Source organism: Prinia subflava, chromosome 29 (genome assembly GCF_021018805.1).
Source record: "Prinia subflava isolate CZ2003 ecotype Zambia chromosome 29, Cam_Psub_1.2, whole genome shotgun sequence".
NCBI lineage: Eukaryota > Metazoa > Chordata > Aves > Passeriformes > Cisticolidae > Prinia > Prinia subflava.
In genome coordinates, this window is record NC_086275.1 from 137596 (window position 1) to 159586 (window position 21991).

At 49.5% G+C, this 21991-nt stretch overlaps 1 protein-coding gene across 2 annotated transcripts in view; it reads right to left on the minus strand.

Moving 5' to 3' along the window:
• DPYSL2 (dihydropyrimidinase like 2) overlaps positions 1-21991 on the minus strand; it is a 55134-nt gene that overhangs the window by 28247 nt on the left and 4896 nt on the right. Inside the window, exons 1-3 of one of the 2 annotated variants that reach the window (XM_063419991.1) lie at positions 16393-16583; positions 12919-13007; positions 11516-11700 (exon numbers count right to left, since the gene is read on the minus strand). In XM_063419991.1, coding sequence (XP_063276061.1) covers positions 11516-11700; positions 12919-13007; positions 16393-16431 — 313 coding nt within the window. In that variant the 5' untranslated portion in view covers positions 16432-16583. Of the gene's footprint in view, positions 1-11515; positions 11701-12918; positions 13008-16392; positions 16584-21991 lie in introns of those variants that run through there. The other variant, XM_063419990.1, reaches the window with a different exon arrangement.

A 21991-nucleotide genomic window follows, 5' to 3' on the forward strand; every position in this document is an offset into this window, starting at 1 on the left:
ATCACAGACCTTATTTCATCCAGAGGCTTCAAATTCTCAGCTGGTGAAAATATCACAATCCCTTCTACCTTTATGTATCGTGACCCTTTTATGTGTCAAGGAATTGAGCTACTAAAGGCTGCCTCATCCAGTAACAAAGGTGTTTTCAGCAGCAAAAATTCTGATTTAAGTATTAAATTTCCAGCTCAGCAGCCCTGCACCCATCCAGAGACCTCAGCCTTTCTCTGAGCTCAAAAATCCCAAATTAAGCAGTCCAGAAGAGCCTCACACCTCCTTTTTTTTCTGATTCCATCCCAATTCTTCCTCCAAACCACGGGTTTGATCTGGGAAAAGGAAGGACAGCAACAAAATGCCTTTGAAGGAAACTGCTCTGTGCACCTGATGAGAAACCACAGGAAGGATTTTTCTCCACATCCTGGCTGCAGCACCCAGATTTCAGCTCTGTGCATTTGTGGGCATTTATTCCCACAGTGTTTTTTATTCTGTTCTCATCCCTCCGAGGAAAGACACCAGAATAAAGAGATTATTCTGAAGAATCCCAGCACTGATGGTGCTAACACAGCTACCCAAGGAGTTTGGGTGTTGGGCTGTCCTCCTGCACAGCCAAACTCCAGAGAAAGGCAGCCCAAATGACCTCAGAAGCTGTTTTCTGTCAGCTCAGACCCAGTTTACAAGACCTGATGCACAGAAATCAGAAGCTGGCCCAGGCTCAGAAGAATCAGACACATCCCTGATTACATTTTCAGACTGCAACGTTCCCTTATTCCCTCATTGATGTCACGCAGAGATTTTATTCCCCCTTTTGGCTGATTGCATCCAAACTACAATGAACAGTTTGAGGCTGGCTGGACACAAACGTAAAGAATTCAAACAATAATTAAAATTAATGACCCTCCCCAGCAGCTGGAATGGAAGCCTGTTAAGGTCAGATCAAAAAAAAAAAAAGGCTCCATCACCTCCCAGTCCAGGTTTATTGTGCATTTCTTGTATCTCAGGAGGTCACCACAGCAAAGAGGGAAGGGAACCAAGTTCAAAAGACACATTTAAGTGGTTCCAAGATTTATTCTTTCTTTTAGGCATTATTCCACATTACTTGAAGGCCGTGAAAAGAGCACACAGGACTTCAAAGGCTTCCATATGAACTGGTCTGTAAACCTGGAGGGACTGGGATGGAGAAAAACCTCCGTGGTTTGCAGCCACGGCTTTCAAGTCAAGACAAAACACAAGAATTACCAACACACCCAAGGGCCAAGAGCTGCTCAGGCACAGGAGGACAAAAATTATGTGCTGTGAGCAGCTCTGCCCCTCTCAGGTCACTGGAGATGTGTCCTGCCCCTCAGGCTTTTTCCACTGCTGGGAAGCTGGAGCAGTTCTGGATTTGCATCCTTATCACCAAGTTTTGGATTCTCACTTTCATTTCATGGCCTGGGGTTGTCTCAGGGGTGTTGGAGATAAAGAGGAACACCAGTGCATGGTGCCAGTTCTTACAATGGAAATTTGTGATGGTTCTGAGAGGCCTTTTATTTTTGGGATAAGAAAAGATGGATTTTTCCCCCCAGAAAAATAAACTAAATGTGAAGAGCTCTGATTCTATACAAGCACTTTTTATCAATACAGCTTGTGAGAGAAATGGGGGAAAGAAAAACCCTGTATTTGTCAAAGAAACATCTCCCCTGGCTGGGTGAGCACCAGACACTTCCTCCCCTCGTGGCTGTGGCAAGGTGACATCATGTTCTGAGGAGGAACATCAGCAAACCCACAACCCTGGGAGTCCCCATCCTGCTCCAACCCCTAACCACTCTCACAGCTGCAGGCAAGGAAGTGAGGGCTGAACCAGACCCGAATTTCCACGTGTTCCTGGAGAAAACTTGGTGGGATGGGGCCTGGGGGTGCAGCAGAACCCATTTCCCACTAAAGGACAAGGATCAAGCAGCACCTCTGCCCCTCACACCAACATTTCCAGACCCCACCTGCCCCTCTGCTGTTCTCTCCACTCTGGGGCACTGGTGCTGCCTGCCAATTAGCTAAAATCATTAAGCTGTAGGAGGTCCTAACTAGATTATCCCCAGTTTAAACAGAGACTCCTGTGGCACCATCCCCTGCTGCTGACTTTCCTCCTCCAGCTCTGAGCCAGTCCTGCCCGGCCTCACAAGCTCCTAAATGTGTGAAAAACCCAAAGTTTGGGGCACAAAGCTTCACTGCTGGGCTGCCCACCCAAAGGGAGACACCCAGGCTGTGGCAAAGTTTGGGAAACTCCACCACACACAACACAAGATCTAACTTTGGGTTTGTTTTCTTTCCATGCACCCAGTCTTTAGGGGAAACTGTTGCTTTCTACACCTCAGCTTCATTTCCTCTCAAACATGGAATTAGAAGGAAATTCTTTCCTATAACAGGGGGAGGCCTTGGCACAGGTTGACCAGAGAAGTTGTGGTTGTTTCATCCCAGGTTGGACTGGGTTTGGAGCACCCTGGGACAGTGGGAGGTGTCCCCAGGGCAGGGGTGACACTGGATGGGATTAAAAGCCCTTCCAACCCCAAAGCCATCCTGGGATTCCATGAAGAGCCAGGATTGCCCCTGGATCAGGGCAGGATGGCTCAGGGGGGGTTGTCCCCCTTTACTGCAGTGTTGGCATTGCAGAAGGACTGACTGCTGCAGAGTCCCGAGCTCTGCTCCTGCTCCCATGGCCTAATTCTAAGCCAATTCTAAGTAGAAGAATTCTACTTCTAAGAACACCCTGCACATCTCTATTTCTCTCAGCTGTGCTACAAAGACTCTCCAAAACTTCCTCCTTTCACAGTGGAAAAAGACTCTCTGCCCATCAGGCTGAAAAGTCCTTTTCAGTCCCATCAGCAGCCAAACTCTTCTCTTGGGACACTGATAAAATCCTGAGAAATCTCATCTGAAGTAAAGAAAACCCTGCTGGGAAGAATCATGAACTGATTATCATCCACTCCGGATGGGATTTTTTGAAGCAATATTGGAGTATTTGAACAGGGAATCCTGTGGCACAGCCCTGCCTGGCTTTTCAAGGAGTCTGGAATCTCGCCAGGCCCACGAAGAACCCAAAATTTGAGGCACAAACCACTCAGTGTGCTGAATTTGGGAGCTTCCCCCCTTCCCTGCACCAACTCAGGGCTGGGCAGGAATTTGGGAGGGTTCTCCAGGACCTCCTTCCCCAGCTCCTGCTGCCAGGGGATTTCATTCAAATGTCAAACATCAGCATCATCCCAAAAATCCCCACGCTGCACACATGGAGCTGCTGCTCGGGACAAAAGGAGTGTGGTGAAAACACACCCGGACAAGAGGCTGAAAGAGAAGCTTCCAAAAGCTTCAGAGCCCTTTTTGGTGGGCTCTGAAAACCCAACCAAAGCATTTCCCAGTTCATATTTGCGTGTGAAATCCCCAAGTTCCTTCTTTTTTTAAAAAAGAAAGCCAAAAGCACTTTCCTCTGATGCCAAGTGCGAGGACAGGGATTATCTCCTTGCTCCCAGTGTGCCCACATCAGCTTCTCAGGTAGCTCTTCATTAAAATAATCCCTTTTTACCTATGATACGAGGCTCTAGGTGAGTGTAATTAATTTGAATTAAAACCACAACCCCTCAGCAACAAAGCCATTTCCCATTCCAGCCAGCACAGAGAAATGGAATGACATTCCCATTGTCACAGAAAGGGTCCCAACACCAACTGCAGGGTACCAAGGGAAGAAAGGAGTTTTCCCAAAGCCATAATTCCTAAAAGTCCATCCCTGCATTCCTTGGAAATACACAGGGCTTCCATGGGAGTGAAAAGATGCAGGCACAGCCCCAAGCTGCTCACAACTGGCAGCTCCTGAGTAGGATTAAAGTGTGCCAGACAGGAGGAGCTCATTTGTATTCCTCAAACATCTTCTCCCTCTCACCAGAAAGATTAAAAAAGAAAAAAAAAAATCCAGTTTCTAGGAAACAGATGGGATCTATGAACTCTGAAGGCACAGGGGCTGAAGGAAAGAGAGGAAAAAGGCTCTGCTGATCCAAGACATCAAATCCCACTCCAAACCCATCCCAAGTGGGGAATGCTGCAGTTGCTTCAGCCTTTGCCTTTTCAGGCTCCACTTGCTTCCCTCCCATGGCACACAGAGAGAATTCCCAACGTGCACAGCTGAAAGGACCTGCCTGAGCTGCAGAGCTGAAAGGACCTGCCTGAGCTGCAGAGCTGAAAGGTCCTGTCTGAGCTGTAGAGCTGAAAGGACCTGCCTGAGCTGTAGAGCTGAAAGGACCTGCCTGAGCTGCACAGCTGAAAGGTCCTGCCTGAGCAGGGCGTTTTCTGCTGAGTCAAGCTCACAGGAAGGCAAAAGCAGCCAAGGGCTTGAGCACTGGTGGGGAGGCAAAAATCCCCTGCCCAGAAAAGAGCAGGAGGCACCAACTCCTGCTGCTTTCTTTGAAGACCTTGTCAAGACTGAAGGTGATTAAAACACTTTATCTAACCAGGTTTAGCACACGTGCCCTGAAAACCCATCACAGGCAGCTAATGATGTTATATGAAGCAAGGTGGGTGATTTTATTTTAGTTTTTAAGGTTTTTTTGTCCATCCAGCAGCAGAGCTGGAGGAGCCAAAAGCCTTTCCTCTGGATCTGCAGATGCCAAGTGGGAGGGACAGGGATTATCTCCTTGCTTCCAGTGTTGCCCACATCTTCATAAAAATAATCCTTTTTTATCTATGATACGAGGCTGATTTTACACCTGTCCCCAGGAAAACAGCATGTACATCTTCCATGGATGGAAGAGGCTGGGTCTTGTTATTTCCTTATTGTTATAAGGAAAAAAATCTCCTGATTGATTCAAGCACATGAACAGGTTCAGAGCACATCAGAGAGATCCACTGGCTGTTCTGTGTCATCTCTAAGGCCTGGGACTCAGGGGTGAGAGCACTGGACACAGAAAGAAAGAATTTGGGTTTTTTTGGGACTTTTCACAAGGGCATGTAGTCACAGGACAAGCTGAAGCTGAAGGAGAGCACGTTTAAATGAGGAATTAGGAAGAAATTCTTTATTACGAGGGTCTGGCTCAGCTTGCCCATCCCTGGAAGTGAACAAGGCCAGGCTGGACAGGGCTTGGAACAACCTGGGATAGTGGAAGGTGCCCTGCCCATGGCAGAGACTGGAACAAGACAATCTTTAAGGTCCCTTCCAACCCAAAGCATTCTGTATTTCTGTAAGAAAAGCACTTCAAAGCAGCTCTTCAAACAAAAGAACTCTCCCCCACTCAGTGGGAAAGCAGCACTACTGAGCCCCAGCACTGAATGGAGTAAGAGGCAGTAAGTGCAATTTCATTAAAAGACAACAGGGGTTAATTCCTCCTGAAATAAATCCTTCTTTTTGGATGCATGGAAAAGAAATCTAGGTCAGTCACATCTGCAGTGTCAGAGCTGCTGCCACTCCAGCACGTGTGGAGCTGCTCCCATCCCCTCCCTCCTGCTCAGGGTGGGGCTGGAGCAGAAGGGGCAAAACAAACAGAGAAAACTGCTCTGTAAAAAAATCACTGATCCCAAGAGGGAGAGGAGGCAGAGGGATGGGGGAGAGAGGGGTGGGGGAGAGAAAGAAAGGTGGGGGAGAGAAAGAAAGGTGGGGGAGAGAAAGAAAGGTGGGGGAGAGAAAGAAAGGTGGGGGAGAGAAAGAAAGGTGGGGGAGAGAAAGAAAGGTGGGGGAGAGAAAGAAAGAAAGAAAGAAGGGTGGGAGAAAGAAAGAAAGAAGGGTGGGAGAGGGATGGTGGAGGGGTGGCAGAGGAGCAAGGGGCAGGATCCCCAGCAGCTCTGGGGAAGGAAAAGATGGGAAAGGGAAAAAAAAATCTGATGGACTCAACCCAAGCCAGGCTGGACTGCAGAGGTCCCACAGGGGCAGTGATTTCCCCTCCAGCACTGAGGGGGTGCCAGCCCAGCTGAGTGTGCCAGGCAGCATCAAACACCTCCCCACAGCCCAGGCACGGCCACACAGCTCCTGAGCCCACAGGAGCTGCTCTCCCAGCACAGAGAGCTGGCAAACAACAGCTGCAGGACAAAAAAAACCCCCTCAGCACACAGAGAAACACACAGCACCTCTGGGGTCTGCACTGCTGCCTCCTCCTGTGCTCTCTGGCCAGGGCCAGCAAGGCCTTGGGACATGCCAGGATCCCATCCAGCCCTGCCGGGGTGCTGGGAGCAGAGCAAAGCCCGGCACAGAGGCTGCACAACCCCCTGCAGGCACAGCCTAATGGACTTAGAGGGGTTTAAAAGCTCGGCAAGAGGAGCTCACACCAGGGAAGTGCCCAGCTCTGCTCCCAGCCCCACTTTCTCATCAAGGGCTTTAAGCCTGCCCTGAAGGAAAGGTGCAAACGCAGCAGCAGGAGGCTGGGAGCTGGTGAAGAAAAGAGATTTAGGGGTGAATCAGGGCCAAGGCTGGGTTTGGGGGTGTAAAAAGGACCAAGGGGAGCTGCAGAGAGGAGGGACAGGGCAGGAGGGACTCTGCACCAGCGTGGCAATGCCACTCTTCCAGTCACACACAGCAATGATCCCCACTCCCAGAAATCCCCAGTGACGTGGCCATTTCCACCAGGTTTCTAGAGAAAAAAACATTTCTCTGGGGCAGAAGAGCTGCTGCCAGGAAGAGAAAGGAGCTGCAGGGCTGCAGGGCTGGCCTCAGCTCACAGTTCCTCTTTCATGTCTGGGTGCAAAGAGAAACAAAGCAGTGGCTGCTGCCTGTGGAACAATGCAGGGCTGTGTGCACACAGGAGGGACCCGGGCAGACACTGCAGCTCTGTGGTCGCTGCTCTTGGATGCAGAACATTTGGTTTTGTAATTCCAGCTCGGCCACAAGTCCCTGCCTGACCACTGCTGTCACCTCCTTCTGTCTCTGCCTCCCTCCTCCTCCTCCTCTCACCATTTAGAGTCCAGCACAGGGCTGGTAATATAAAATAAATGCACTGGTAATATAAAATAAATGCACTGGTAATATAAAATAAATGCACCCAGTCAGGATCTAATCTGGCGGGTTTAAACACCACCCCACACCCTCACCCTGTTTAATCTGAGACTAAACTGAGACCCACTTTAGGCTGAGACTGCCACAGAGTCTGATCTCCGTTCTCTGTCACACTCAGATCAAGAGGTGAGGAATCATTCCTGACTGGAAACATCTCCTTCCAGAAGGATGGTGATCTTCAGGATGACCTGGTGCCACCTCCCTTGGAGTGTGAGAGCTCAAACCCTGCTCAAACCCCTGCCACGCTGCCCAGGGAGCTCTTTAATAGCAGGGTGAGGAATTAGGGAGCCAAGAGCAGCTCCCCTTCATCTCCTGAGCTTCCCAAGCTCCACAGGCTGCCCTCCCCAGCCTTCCCTGCCCGTGTCATTAGGGTAACTGCTGCTCCAGTTCAAAAGGCTGCTGCCTTCCAAGCCACCAGGCCAGGAAAAACTATCATTTCTCTCACTGTAATTTCCCTCTGTGATTATAACAGCGGTTGACTGAGTCAGGAGAGGCAATGTCAGCAAGAGATTTCACCCAGGGACAGCAGAGAAGGAGAATTTGGGAGGAGGGGCTCAAATGCGTGTGTGGGAGCTGGGATGGATGGATGGAGCTCTCAGTGGGACGTGAAACAGGGATCAGAGAGGCAGCAAACACACAGAGCTTAACTTCTCCATCCCTTCTGCAGGGCTGGGAGCAGACAGAGCCAATCCTGCCCTGCTCAAAGCAGGGGGAGCTTTCCCACCGATGCTGATGGGGATTTCACCCATCACAGCTCATCAGCAGCCAAACCATCAACAGGGCTGGCAGGGATTCTTCCTCCTCTGCCGGCTCCAGGGTTGTGTCCTGGGGTGTTGAAGTAGCTCAGGTTGGGAAAACAGGAGCTCAGAATTAGGTGCAGAGCCAGGTGTTGGGTTCTGATGCTCCTTGGGGGTCCCTTCCAGCTCAGGACGATTTGTGAGCCATGAAAAATGCCATCTTTTAGCTCAGCCAAATTTTAGCCTCTTGTAAAGGGCAACTTCAGACAGAATCCTTTTCCAAAGCTCTGGGAGGACTGTTCTCTTTCCATGGAATACAGAGGATTTTAGGGCAGCAACCAGAACAGGTTGGAGCATATCTGACACTCCTCTCTCCCTCAAAATTCTCTGTGGAGCATTCTGGAATTCTCCTTTCAACTTAATGCCCAAACACTGCATTCTGACATTTCAAAAGGGCAAGAATCCAAGTTGTTTTGGGTTGTTTTTTTGTTTTTTTTTTTCCTGGAGCAATGTTATCCTAAAACCCACAGGGAGGGCTGCTCAGCTGACATACCCACACCAATATTGTTTTAAGGTGGGGACGGAGAATGGGACCGTGCAAATTGTCACTGCAGAAAAACAAAGATATCACAAGACATCATTTCAGGCAAAACCAACTCTGTGTTTGTTCCTCCATTAGGAAAAGTCAGCTGGAGCCTTGCCTTTGGCACTGCAGAGGGGAGAGACAGAAGGATCATAGCTGGAATTCCTGCTCGGATGGCCTCAGGGGAGGCAGCAGAAAAAGAAATCAGCCCTGAGTGGAGCAACCTAGGCAGGGCTGAGGAGAGCAAAGGAGAGAGAGACAAAAGGGCAGATTTGGATCCTCACCCCCAGCCCCTTCTCCCTGACAGGCTGGGAAATCCTGGATTAGAGCTAGATCTGCTTCCCAGCAGGATAAATCTCCCCTGGTGCCACACAAAACTCACAATTGTTCCATCTGACACCAGCACCCAGGGATGAATTTAGAGGGGAACAAGCAAACAAGGACAGGGCTTGGAAATAACAAGGTTACACTGCTGTGCTTCCCTTGGAGAATTAAAGGGTCAACACTGAATTTGATCCGAGCTGAAAATGCAGCAGATCCCCCCAGGTGAATCCCTGGCACTGCAGATCGATGCCAAAGCTCACCAAAAATCAGAATTTCACCCACAGTTTTTATAAACCAGCCATCAATGGAAACCTATCCAAGGTTCTTGGTTCAATTTCACTGAAAACTGCATGCAAGATAAATATTTCCCTAAAATGATTATAAAATAAACAGCCTTAAAGTGCCCCTCCTGCACGAAAATGTGAAACAAATTGAAGCATGAAGCTGAGGAAGCCTTTTGTGTGCCCACAGTGAGGGTCAGGCATAAAGCAGAGAAACAGATGGAGTAAAGGTATTTGTAAATAAATCATACAAAGCCTGCTTAAAGCACTAATGAGGAAATTGGGTGGGTTTTTCCCCACAAATCTCACATCCAAAAAGAGGTGTTTTTCCTACAAATAAAAGCCCAAAGAACAGAGGCACAGCTGGGTGCAAGCCCAGGGGAGGAGCAGATTCCCTCTGCAAAACCCCAGCATTTAAAACACACAACGAGATAAGAGTGTCATTTGGTGATACCACCAATCCAGCTCACTAAATATTGTCCTGTTTATCACAAGAGGGGAAAAAAAAATCTGCCATCCACCACAGCTCCCACCTGCTCCGAGAAAAGCCAAGGGCCACCCACCAAGAGGAGTGCTCACCCTGGAAAAACTCCTGCAAATGCTGTAAATTTGCTCAGAAACAGCTGAGCTGACACAGGGCAGAGGCTCCAAAGCTTTGAAGTTCACTCTGGATTATTCCTCCTGCTTTCCACTGCTCCAGCTGCTGATTCTCACCCATCAGGAATGTCTCTCCATCATTCCATTTAGTCCAATTAGTCCTTGCTGAGGTCTTAGGAAGGTTTTTTTGAGGTCTTAGGAAGTGTTTTTGTTGTTGTTCAGAGATGATTTTGTATTTTGGTGTCTTAATATGAGATATTCAGGATGGTCAAGTTTAATCAGCAGCCTCCTCTAAATGGTTTGCCCAAGGTCATAATGCAAATTATGCTCATTTTCACAGCTGTAAAAGGAGAAATTGCAGCATGGGGTGTTCTCCTCCCATTTCCCTAGCTCAGAAAAGTGTTCCCGTGCTGTTTGTGAGGTATTCAGGTACTATACCCATAAAGGCAATAAATATTTACACACATAAAGGATTTCTGAAGCAGGAGGTTCTGCAGAGGTAAAATCAGGCAACCAAAGCAAAGGGCTGCTCCAAAAAAAAAAAAAAAAAGCCAAACCAATTTCTACTTTCAAGAAGTGCCACTGAGGGGAACAGTGCTGCTGAAAGGTCACATGCAGATGACAGAGAATGTTATTTTGATCTAATTCAACTTAACAAGGAAGAGCAAAATGACAATTCAAGTGTGAACCAGGTGTGTTCCTAACAAAGGAGCAACCAATGAAACCAAGTCAATGAGCTGAGGCTGAAAATAAAAAACCATTTCAGTGCCACTGATGTGAATGGACAGCAGAGATGTGAGGGAGGGCTGGGTGCATCCGCAGCCACAACCTGAGTGGGTGAGGCCATCTTCAGACACAAACCTCACGCTCTGAGGTGATAATCCCATGAAAAATCATTTTCTGGGTTATTTAAAGATCATTTTTTGAAGCATCAGACCAAGAACGACTTCCAGCCTCCTGCCAGACCCCCAGGCTGGGTTTGCTCACAGCCAAGCTCTGGGAGATGAGGATGTTCCAGTCCTGGCAGAGCTTGGTTTGAACTGAGTTAAGCTGGCTCCTGGCTGTGCCTAAGATCTCTTTATACCCATTTATACTGGACAATAGTCACTAAAACTGTTCTGAACCAGCTTCTTTTGTTCCTCTGCACCTGAACTCCCCTCCTGTGCAATGGCAGCACCTGACAGTACATGAAAGGCTGGGAGCTGCTCACATTTTAGATCACTTCACACCTTTATCCCTCATTTCCACACGCAGCAGAAGAGCTTGGAACACCAAGGTAGATTTTTACACTTGATCAGCTGTCCTGAAACACAGGAGTTTGTTTTTTCTCCTCTGGCTCAAACGAGGTTACAAGGTTATGACTTGCTTGTGGAGTTTTAAGATCCTGTGGCCAACATAAGCAGGGACAGAGAGCCTGGAAGTCATTCCTGAGGCATTCCAGAGGCAGAAGGCAACACCAGGAGTGTCTAATCCTGCTGCAAACACAATAATCAGTCTGTCTGCCTTTTTTATTTTGGGGTATTTTCACTTCACAACTCCTCTTGTTCTCCAAAGGAGGAGATGAGCACAAAATGAGCTACTTTAACAAAAATCCTGGTGGCTAAAGCAGATCCTGAAGGAAGTGGCCCAGTTTTCAGACACACCAAATACTGGCATCAGGTTTCTGTGTGTGAGAAATACAACAGAGATCTCTCCACAAAGGGACCAAGGCACAGGAACGTGGGGGATCTGCTCCTCCTCCGGAGCCAGAGGTCACAATGACACTGTTTCCAGCAAGAACAGACCCAAAAATCTGCTGAAATCACACCACCAGCAAGAGGAGACAAACGAAATGATGGGGAAATCCTGCTTTTCCAGCCCTATTCCCACCAGCTCTTCCCAGCCACCTCGCCAGCCATCACCCACAGAGGCAGAACAAAGTGATTCCCACAGCCCCTGCTCCGATCTGGGAAAAAGAGAACAAGCCCAGCTGAGCTGAGAGAGGAAAGCAGGCACTCACTGATCATGGTGGTGCCCCCAGCCAGGGCAGCCTTGGTCCCTTGGAAGAAATCATCAGCAGATGTCATCCCCTGCTCGGGCATCTGGAAGCGCGTGTGGACGTCGATGCCGCCAGGAATCACCATCCTGCCGTGGGCCTCGATGGTCTTCACTCCCCCTGGCACGATCAGGTTCTCTCCTATTTGCCTGCACAAAAAAAGGTTTGGAGGAGCAGGTGAGGCACAGCCAGGTGAGCAGCTGTAAACAAACACCCCTGTGCCACTTAGCCCAGCTGCCTTTTTTTCCATACCAAGCAGGGCACAGGATCAGCACAAACAGGGCTGAGGGGGGGGGTTATTATTTTTTTTTATTCTTTTTATTCTTCCTGTGGAAGCAGTGGCATGATGGTGAGTAAAGTGTGCAATTCCTTCAGGATTTTGGGGCAGCATTAAAGGGAGGAAAAGAAGGAGCCTCTCTGGAAGGGGCTGTGCAGGTCATGGATGATCACTGCACTAAATACAGCATTACTGAGGCTGGACTTCTTTAAGCACCCAAACTAATGGTAACTTTTGATGTTACCATTGGTTTGGGAGTACTGGAAGAATTTTTGCTTCTGTATTTTCTACCATCCTCTCGTGTGTAAGTGTTAGAGCCCCTACACAAACAGAAATTCAAGCAGGTATTGGTTACCAAATTCCTGGTGAGACCCTCAGAGGTCTCTCCAGTCCAGCTCTTCACAGAATTATTTTTAGCATTGCAGCAGTGGATGCAATTAATTAGCTGTCTCTGGCTGGCTCCTTTAACTTTTAACCTTGATTTAAAAAGCACATGTGCTGGCTGTTTAGCCAGAACAGGAAAATTCCTTGTTTGTAACCTCTGGCTTGTCTGTTTTTTCCTAGGAGTAATTTTCCTAAGAAATCTGTCCCACATTTTATGTGCCAGGAACACATTTCGGGCCTGAAAACACCAAAAGAGGTCTGAGCCTCTTCCACTACAGGGCCCTTTTTCCACTTGAGGGGGGCTTGGAGTGATCCTGGCATCACAGACCCAGAGGAGTCAGTGCTGCAAGAGACTTCCAGAGGTCACCTAAGTCCAGCCTCCAAGCCTAAAACAGAATTAAGTGTGTCAGGATGCTGAACTCTGGACTCAAAATATCTCAAGTCATAACTCAATGAAACTTTGCAGCACGGATAACTCCAACCACATGTGTCATCTCAGCATGGGGCTGCTCACATGGCTGAAATTAAGCACATGTAAGTCCCCCCTTGGAGCCAGCAGGGTTTGGACCCGCTTGTTTATTTATCCAACACCAGGACAGACACGGAAATATTCATTTTTCACTGCAATTTTTGAGATGAAGCCACTCCAGCCAAGCTGCAGTGCATTTCTGTACATCCCCAATCCCACCAACGAGGCTTCACTTACTTTATCAACCCATCCTCCATGTAAATGTCTGCATAGAAGGACTGGTCGTCATTAACTATTTTACCACCTTTGATCAAAAGACGATCGCTCTACAACAAAAAAAGCACAAGACACAATTATTCACTGGGAGACCTGACAGTGTCACTCCAGAGATGAAAGAGGAGGGGAAGGCAACGAGCTCTGCATTATTCACCAGCACACATCAAAACACCAGTCAACTGCTGCACTTTCAACTGGAGAGATAAAATGCTTTATTTCATCCGTGAGGCCTTTCATCACTGATGATCAAAAAATAAATATAAAAATAAAAAAAAAAATCAGAACGAGGAAAAGAAGTGGGTTCCAGTCTGCTCTGCCTGAAGCCTGCCACCATCACCTGCAGCAGCAGCTCTAAATCTAACACCTGCAGGGATGTGTTAGAAGCACAGATCTTATTTTTTCCTGCCTTGGTCGTACGCAGAATTTCCTACGTGCACCCACACAGTGGAGTCACTGCTTGGCTCAACGTTGACTCAACTGCTGTCAGGGAAATGGCCCAAAAGTCTGTTACCAGGGGTTACACAACAAAAACAAACTCCTCTGGTCCAATTCGGAGATGTTTCAGTGCAGGGGATGCAGGGCACCACTGCAGAAGCAGATGGAAACACACACGAGTTTAGCAAATGAGGGTTTAGGGAAGGATGTACAAAGAGGTTATTAAAATTTAGCCTCAAATTAGAAGAGAGTTTGGCAGGAACAGGAAGGTAATTATGAAAAAGGCAGCTACCAGGCAGCGTGATTTTATCCCAGCCCAGGTTACAGTTTGCTTCTGCAAGATTTTAGGTCCAAAACAAACGTTGGGTTTTGGGGTTTTTTTTGTTGCAGGAGTCATAAATAAGAGTGAAACCCACTGCAGAGCTCCTGATGGGGAGGAGAGTTAAAAGTGGCTGCTACATCCCCCTGGTTCCTTCATTCCCCACATCACAGATGCATTTTTACAGATGAATATTTACAGCAAAGCTCATACATGCTGTGAGTCTTTGGTTTAAGCCACACCTTTGGCCCTCGGATCTGTGCTTGTACTTACTCTGATTCTTTTTTCCCCTCCTCACAAAAACACCTTTGGAGGAGAACAAAGTGACAGCAGCACGGCCAAAGGCTGGGGAAATCAAAAGCTGGATTTTTAACTCAGAGATGGCACGGACTTAGAGAAAAATATATGTAAGTACTTACAGAAAAATAGATATAAAATAGTGACAGGGGTGCTCAGAGCCCTGATTTTGAGGTGCCAACTCCACTGGTCGAACAGAAGGAACATTTTCCCAAATTCCTCATAATAAAGCTGAAGAGTTGGAGCACCCAATTCTCAACCGGCACAGCTCTTTTAACACCAAAAGGGCTCCGTGAATTGCATCAGATACTGATTGATACCATTATATCCACATTTAACATCTAGGATGGCAAGTCCATCTCCCCTTCTCATTTGTCTCTCCTCCTGCTGCTGCAATGGAGAGCTCCCCTGGATAACGCCACCGATTTCAAACACAAAGAAACCCCCCAACATTTAAATTTAAGAGCTGCTGCAAATGCCAATAAGCCCGAGTGAATTCATTAGTGGGGTGTGAAAAACCCACTTGTCTTTCAGCACCAGCCTCTCCAGCAAAGTGTCCTACACATTTATCATCTCCAAAAAGACTGCAGTGCTGCTGCCCACCTCCAGTGCAGGCTCCTGGTGCCATGAAAATGGCAAAGTCTGGCCACGGATGTCACCAACAGCACAAATCCTCACACCCTGGCCATCAAAAAGGGCAGCAGAAGGGAAAAAAATAAATGTAAAGCGGCCACAAAACCGCAGCCTGGAGCGTTTTAATGATGCTCCTGGCAGTACCCAGGGCTGCTGCTGGGCTCCTGAGAGGGCTCAGGACGAATCCTCCCACTCAGCTCAGCCACCCTGGAGACAAAAGCACACGCAGCTCGCATCCCTGCGAGGGTCTGCCACCGAATCTGTGTCTGTTCAGCAGCAAAATCAGGGCAGCCACACGTCCATTATCCTCCTTTTGCCAGCGTTAGCCGCGGTTGATAATCCCAGGTTCGCACAGCAGCAGAATCTGATTTTTCCTACCCCTCTGCAGGAGGATTGGGCGCACAGAACATAAATCAGAGCGCTCAGCCTGAAGAAAAATGCGTCATGCTACTCCTGGCCTGTGACAGGGATTCAGCAGGAACCTCCATCGCCCTTTAAACAGCTTTTTAAACTCTTTATCATCGGGCTCCCGGAGGGAAACTGACTCCCCTTGGCAGAGAAAAAATAATTAAAAAAAAAAAAAAAAAGAAAGAAGGATGCTCTATTTATCAATAACCATTTTTGCACATCCCCTGCCTTCCTTAAGCACTGCAATTGTGCCAGCCAGCGGCTCCTGCCCAACCCCGACACGTCCAAGCCCCGTTTGAGAGCTCCTTTTCCTGCCCCCGAGGATGAGGAAGGAGGACGGGGATGGGTGTGTCCATGGGGAAGGTGAGGAACCGCAGCCAAGGATGAAAAACTCGTGTGTCCAAAATAAAAAATAACAATAAATAAGCGGCTCCAGCAGCCCGTTAGTCGAGGATATCTTACGTAACCCAGAGTTGGTCCCCTTGGATCTGCGATACCTGCCCTAAATCGGCTCCCACAACAAGGAGACCGAGGGAGGCGTTTATATAACGGCGCCCTGCCCGCTCCCCCAGGATGGCACCGAGAGCTGCGCCTTGCCAGAAGCTTCCCGGACAAGGAAAGGCGAAAATCCTGGAGAATCCCCAGCGCCGGCCCCACGGGGGGATTGGGGTCTCGGGCTGAGCCCCCCTGCCCGGAGCCGCCCTTCGCCGGGCTGGGGCGGGCAGGGATGGAGCCCCCGGGCAGGCAGCGAGCCCCTCCCGAGGGCTGGGACCCCTCCCCAGGGCACTGCCCCGGGGCTGGGACCCCTCCCCAGGGCACTGCCCCGGGGCTGGGAGAGACCCTCTGGGCACTGCCCCGGAGCAGGGACCCCTCCCCAGGGCAGGGACCCCCTCCCTGAGCACAGCCCCAGGGCTAGGAGAGTCCCTCCCCAGGGCAGGGACCCCTCCCCGGGCACAGCCCCGGATCAGGGACCCCTCCCCGGGCACAGCCCCGGATCAGGGACCCCTCCCCGGGCACAGCCCCGGATCAGGGACCCCTCCCCGGGCACAGCCCCGGATCAGGGACCCCTCCCCGGGCACAGCCCGATCCCCCGCCCGGGGCTCCCCGATGTTCCGCCGCGCTGCCGCGGGGCGATGCCGCTGAATCCGCCCCCGGCCGGGGCTGGCTTGGCTCGGCCCGGCTCGGCTCGGCCGCGGCCCCCCCGGCGCTGCAGCACAGGAAGCGCCGCATTATCCCTGATCCCATTATCCTGCCCCAGCCCCGCACGGCTCCGGCACACAAAGGGCTCCATCCCCGCGCTCCCCTCCCCCTTCCCCGCCGCTCTGCCCCTGCGCTGCACTCACCGTGATCCGAGGAATGTTTTTCTTCCCCTGATAAGACATCTTGGGAAATCAAGCCCCGATGTATTTATTCAGTAATGTTATATATATATATATATATATTTTATATATATAAAGAGAAGTGCGGCGGCGGCTGCACCGCTATTGTCTCCCGCGCAGCAACCGCTCCGCGACCACCCCTTCACCAGTGCGTAGATGGGAAAAAAAAAAAAAAAAAGGAAAAAATAAGGGGAAAAAAAAAAAAAACAGGACAAAAATAAATCCCCCGAGGCCAAATCACTGCGATCCCAGGGAAGGGGAGCGGGGGGGGCGCGGCGCGGCGCGATCCGTGCTCTCCGCAATGGCAGGAACGGGAGAAGCAGCCAGCCCCGAGCGTCTCCCTTTCTTCCCTGTGCCCGGAGCCCGGCCCAGCCCGGCCCAGCCCCGGCAAAGCCCGGCCCAGCCCTGCCCAGCCAAGCCCGGCCCAGCCCAGCCCAGCCAAGCCCGGCCCAGCCTCGAGCGGCCTCGAGCTGCGCATGCGGCGCCAGCGGCTGCCGGGCCCCGCCCGCCCTGCGAGCCGCGCCATTGGCTGAGCGCCCGCCAGGATGCAAATCACGGCGGGCTCTGGCCAATGGGAGAGCGGGGGCCGGGCCGGTATGCAAATGAGCGGGGCGAGGGGCTGCGCGGTCCCGGCGGCGGGGAGCGGGGACGCGGACCGGGAGATGTCGGGACAGACGGGGATGTGTCGGGATATGTCGGGATATCCCGCGGGATCCACCGACCGGAACACATCGGGACACGCCAGGCACCGCCCGCCCGGCCCCCGCTCCCAGCGGAACGCTTCCCGGGGGCCCCGGGTTAGTGAGGCTGCGGCGCTGGGCGGGGCAGCCGCGGGGCTGAGCCGGACGGAGGCTGCGAACAGCCCGGGTCATTCCCCGCCGGGGCTGCCAGATCCCCCGGGAGAGCGGGAATGATCCCTCCTTCCCTGGGTGTGCTGACATCCCCGTGCATCCCCCGCCGGGGCTGCACCCCCGGGAGGAGCGGGAACGAGCCCGCTATTCCCGGGTGTGCGAGCACCCCCAGGCATCCCCCGCCGGGGCTGCTCCCTTCTGTGAGAGAGGGAACGAGCCCGCTATTCCCGGGGCTGCGGACACCCTCGTGCATCTCTCCCTGAGGCTACATCCCCCGGTAGGAGAGGGAATGACCCCGCTGTTCCCGGCTGCGGACACTCCCAGGCATTCCCCGCAGGGTCCGCAACCCATCCCGGGAGGAGCTGGAACGACCCCCCGTTCCCGGGGCTGCGGACACCCCCAGGCATTCCCCGCCGGGGCTGCTCCGCTCTGTAAAAGAGGGAACGATCCTCCATTCCCGGGGCTGCCGGCATCCCCCCATCCGAGCACCGCATGAGAAGAGCGGAGGATGCCCAGTGGGGAACTCGCTGCTTTCCATCTTTGTCCAACCCCACCCTTCCCGGCTCTCCCAGTTCGCAAATTGGAGGGGAGAAATGAAGATTTGAAGCCGCTCCTGACCCTTTCTTTTCCCAGTCTGCCTTCTCCCACACTTCATCCAGAAAATCCAGCCCGGATCCACCCCCCGCAGCCACCTGTGGTCACTAACCTGGAGCTTTAGTGCCAGGGAAATGTGGGCTCAGAGCTACGCACCCGGGCGTGGGGGTCCTCTCCGCTCCCTCGGGCCATTCCTTACTACTCCAGTGCTGCCAACTCCGTGTTCCGTGTTCCTGTCACACTTTGGTGTCAGATTTCTCAGTCCCTGAACCCCATAAAGCTGGTACTTCAAGGAAAGAAATGCATTAAATGGCATAAATATCTCCTCATTGTTCACAGGGCACTTGTCCCAGGATCCGTGGCCAGGCAGGTTCCTCTGGCATCAGCTCTGCTGGGGTAAGGTACAACAGACTTTTGGGAGAGCTCCATGCCACAAACTCACTTCTGCTTGAAGGTTATCACTGGTAATTAATGATCAAGGACTTACCTTCTTCCCTCACTCATGATGAATTTCACATCACACAAACTGCATCTTTGCCTGCCACGAAATTGTGATCTCCACATACCCAAAGACACAGTGCACAGCCAGTGAGAAATGAAACCTTTGGTCTAGGAGAGCAGTAAATCATTATAAGGACAACATCTGTTCAAACAGACTCCTGTCAGGACCTTTTATGTTCATTTCTTCACAGGAAGCTGTAAGGAAGAGAGTGAAGGAGTTTTTCCTGGGTGTAGGTAGGATGTCACACAACACTTAAAGAGCTGATATGTCAATCAGTTAATATCCAATTAGCAACAAATGAAGAAGTGGCTCATTATGACAGTGACAAAATGATTAATTTGTCAGCCTGTAGGGTTTATTTTGATTTAATGATTAGAATAGATAACCCTGAATGGGTTATCCTGAGCCTCTGATGTGTGCTTGAAGAAGTTTTGAAAACCTAAGCATATTTTTACTCAGAACATGGCAGCAAGAATCAGGTCTCTAAATTTAGACAGTGCTACTGTTCCTTTTTTTTTTTTTTTTTTTTTTTTTTTTTTTTCTCTTTGATGCTCGTTTTCCTCCTCAGTTTCATATCTGAATGGCTCCATGCCCTTTTTTTGCAGGTGGGAAGGAATCACACACTGCCCAAGGTGGGGAGGTGGCACCCCAGCCTTGGGCAGTGGATCACCAACACACCCAGAGCCCAGCTCAGCTGCCCAAACACCCCCACTTCAGATTTTTTATTATTTTAAAAAGGCTTCCTACTGCACATGGGCTTAATTCAGAGCAGCAGTCCTTGAAGGTTGAGTATCCCATAATGAAATATTCCAGAACTTGGATCCAGCAGTGGCTAGGGTCAGAAAACAATAACAATCTTCAGGTGACACTTAGCTTGTCTTTCTCATCACCTTGCTGCAAGAACCTAAGTAGTACAGAACAAAATAAATTCAGAGATTAAAGGGCTGGCAAACCACAGTTGTTGAAGATGCAGCACCAAATTTTTTAAATTTCCATGATTTAGGACCAGAGCTGAGCTCCCAAACGTGTCCCTTGGCTCCATTGCACCACACCAATATTCCCAAATCTGCTTTGCTTTTAGCAGTGAGCTAAAAGGTTGTCAAAAGATGTCATTTTAAAATTACTGTAGTTACAAACTGGCTTATTTAGCCTTGCTAAACAGCAGTGAGGAATGGAAATTGCCTGGTGTACAGTCTCATGTGAGGGGAGGAGAAGAGCTGATGGACAATGTTGGGATGAGAACAAGTGGGGAACGACCTGGAATCACTGAGGTGCATCTTTCTGCTTGGTTCTGATGGAGCTTGGAGCAATCTGGTCCAGTGGGAGATGTCCCTGCCCATGGCAGGGGGTTGGAACTGGATGAGCTTTGAGGTTCTTTCCAACCCAAACCATTCCGTGATTCTCTGAGTAATTCCTCTGATCAATCTCTGGTTTCTGCACAAATTCCCACACAAGTTAAATGAAGAAAAGTAACAATTTATGAAATGTCAGGGGCAGGAGTTGGGTCCCTTGTTAGAAGAAGAGAATTGAACTTTCTCCCTAAATTCTGGCAGGGCTGGATCCAGCCCCTACAGCAGTGCCAGGATATTGTGGGAAGTGCTGGGATTTCTGGATAATTCTGATGCACACACAGGCTAAAATTAGAGGTGTCACATTAATGAGCAGTGCCTAATTAATGCTAATAAAGGGAAGGGCAAGAGTGTCCCTGACCCATCCTCAGGCTTCAGGTAGTTGGGAATATTGGCCAGGATCATCATCAGCCCTTCCTGCCCAGCGCTTCTCGTGAGGCTCTTGGCAGCAAAAACTAATTTCATGTTAAAGAAAATGTATCCATGCCTAAATTTATATCCTGCAAAGGTCTAGAGGGAAAATGGCACAGGAATATGAGAATCTCTGTGCAGTGATAATCTATGCTAAAATAATCCAAATAAATCTATGCTGAGATAAATCAGCACAAGCATCCCTGGAAATCAATTTACATCAGCTCCAAATCTTAACTCACAGATTCTGTGAACTACCACAAAGCAGTTGGAAAAGAATTTTATTCCCACTGTGGAGTTGCTGGATGGTTGGGAAAAGAAAAATTAAGAAGAGTTTCTTCCTCTGTGGAATTTTAGTGTAACGGCAACAAAGCCCACGGAATTTCTGCTACACCCAAATTGCTTCTGCTCCTACTGAATACTTAAAGGTGTGGCCACAATGGCATTTTGCCATGAAATAGAAAACCCTGCAAATGGAAATATCCATTTGAAAACAGAGTGAAAAGAGAGATGAGAGATGGATTTAAATAAACTGGGCCAGAAGAGCTTTCAGGAGTTCACCCATGAGGCCCCAATTTTCTGTGCTGATCCTGCCAATGCCAATTTGTGGCATCAGCTCAGACTCTCAATGGTTTTGAAGGAGTTTTCCACAGATCCAGGAACCTCCTGCATCCCAGGAAGTGCAGGGAGAATTAAATCCAGTCTGATACATGGCAGGAGGAGTTACATCTGTCCTTCCCAAAAGATGATGGGAGAACTGTCCTTTATTAATCACCATAAATTAAATTATTGAGGGGAGCTGTACTTGACAACGGGCATCTCTTGTTCTATTATCTTACAGGAAAAAATTAAAATTAAGAGTCATGGCATAGAAATGACCATGAGGGTCAAATATGTTACTATGAGGAGGTAAAAATCATACAACTTCTCAGAGAAACAGCCTGATTATTTTTTTTCATACAGACTCTCAGATTTGATGAGGGTAAGATTCACTTTCTAGCCACACAAACAGGTCAATCAAAATGTACATTTGATGTGCAAATTAAAATTAACCTTCCCATTGATTTCCTTTCTTTTTATATCCAGAGAACCCTTCAGCAGGCTCAAAAATAGCATTTGAAGAAGGTTGTTAGAGTTGGGGTGTGTTTTTTAGAGGAAATGTCCTGAGCTCCACGATGTGAATTGTCCTTAAACAATCCCAGCAGAGTTAATTCCACCACGTTGTGTACCCGGGAATGAGCCAGGCTCTCTTCAGGGTTCTAGACAGGGATTGCTCTGTCAGGGGTTGTACAATTCACAGAAAAATAAAAGTGCTATTCTCTCCAAACACATCCTGCACCACAGCTAAATGCAGAATTTCTGGAACAAAGGCATGGGACATTCAGGCCTCGCTATCACTGCCTCTCCCTTTCATCCTCTGGCACCTCCAGGCCTGTGGGAACCATGGGTAGGGGCTAAGAAATGGTTGGTTGTACCGTTTTTTACCATTATAATTATAATTTTTTTACCGTTATAATCCCTTCTCCTTCCCCAAAAACCTACAGGGCAAAGCATCAGGCTCTCAGGTACCACTGTCCTGGTGCCAGCTGGCTTTGCCGTCCTCTGAGGTGCAGGATGATCATGACTCAGGGAAAAAAATGGAATTTTGGCCTCTGTTCTCCCACCCTGAGATTCGTTCCTGCTCTCCGGCAGGGGATCACAGAACAGGACACTGATAATCCCACAGAAATGCAAAGAGGTTTGGGGTTTGGTGGTTTTCTGCTCCCAAATGCTGTTGTTTTATAAGCCAAGAGGGTTCAGAGGAACACATGCCCCTAACCCTACTTGAACTTTGTTGAGAACATCATTTCTTGATT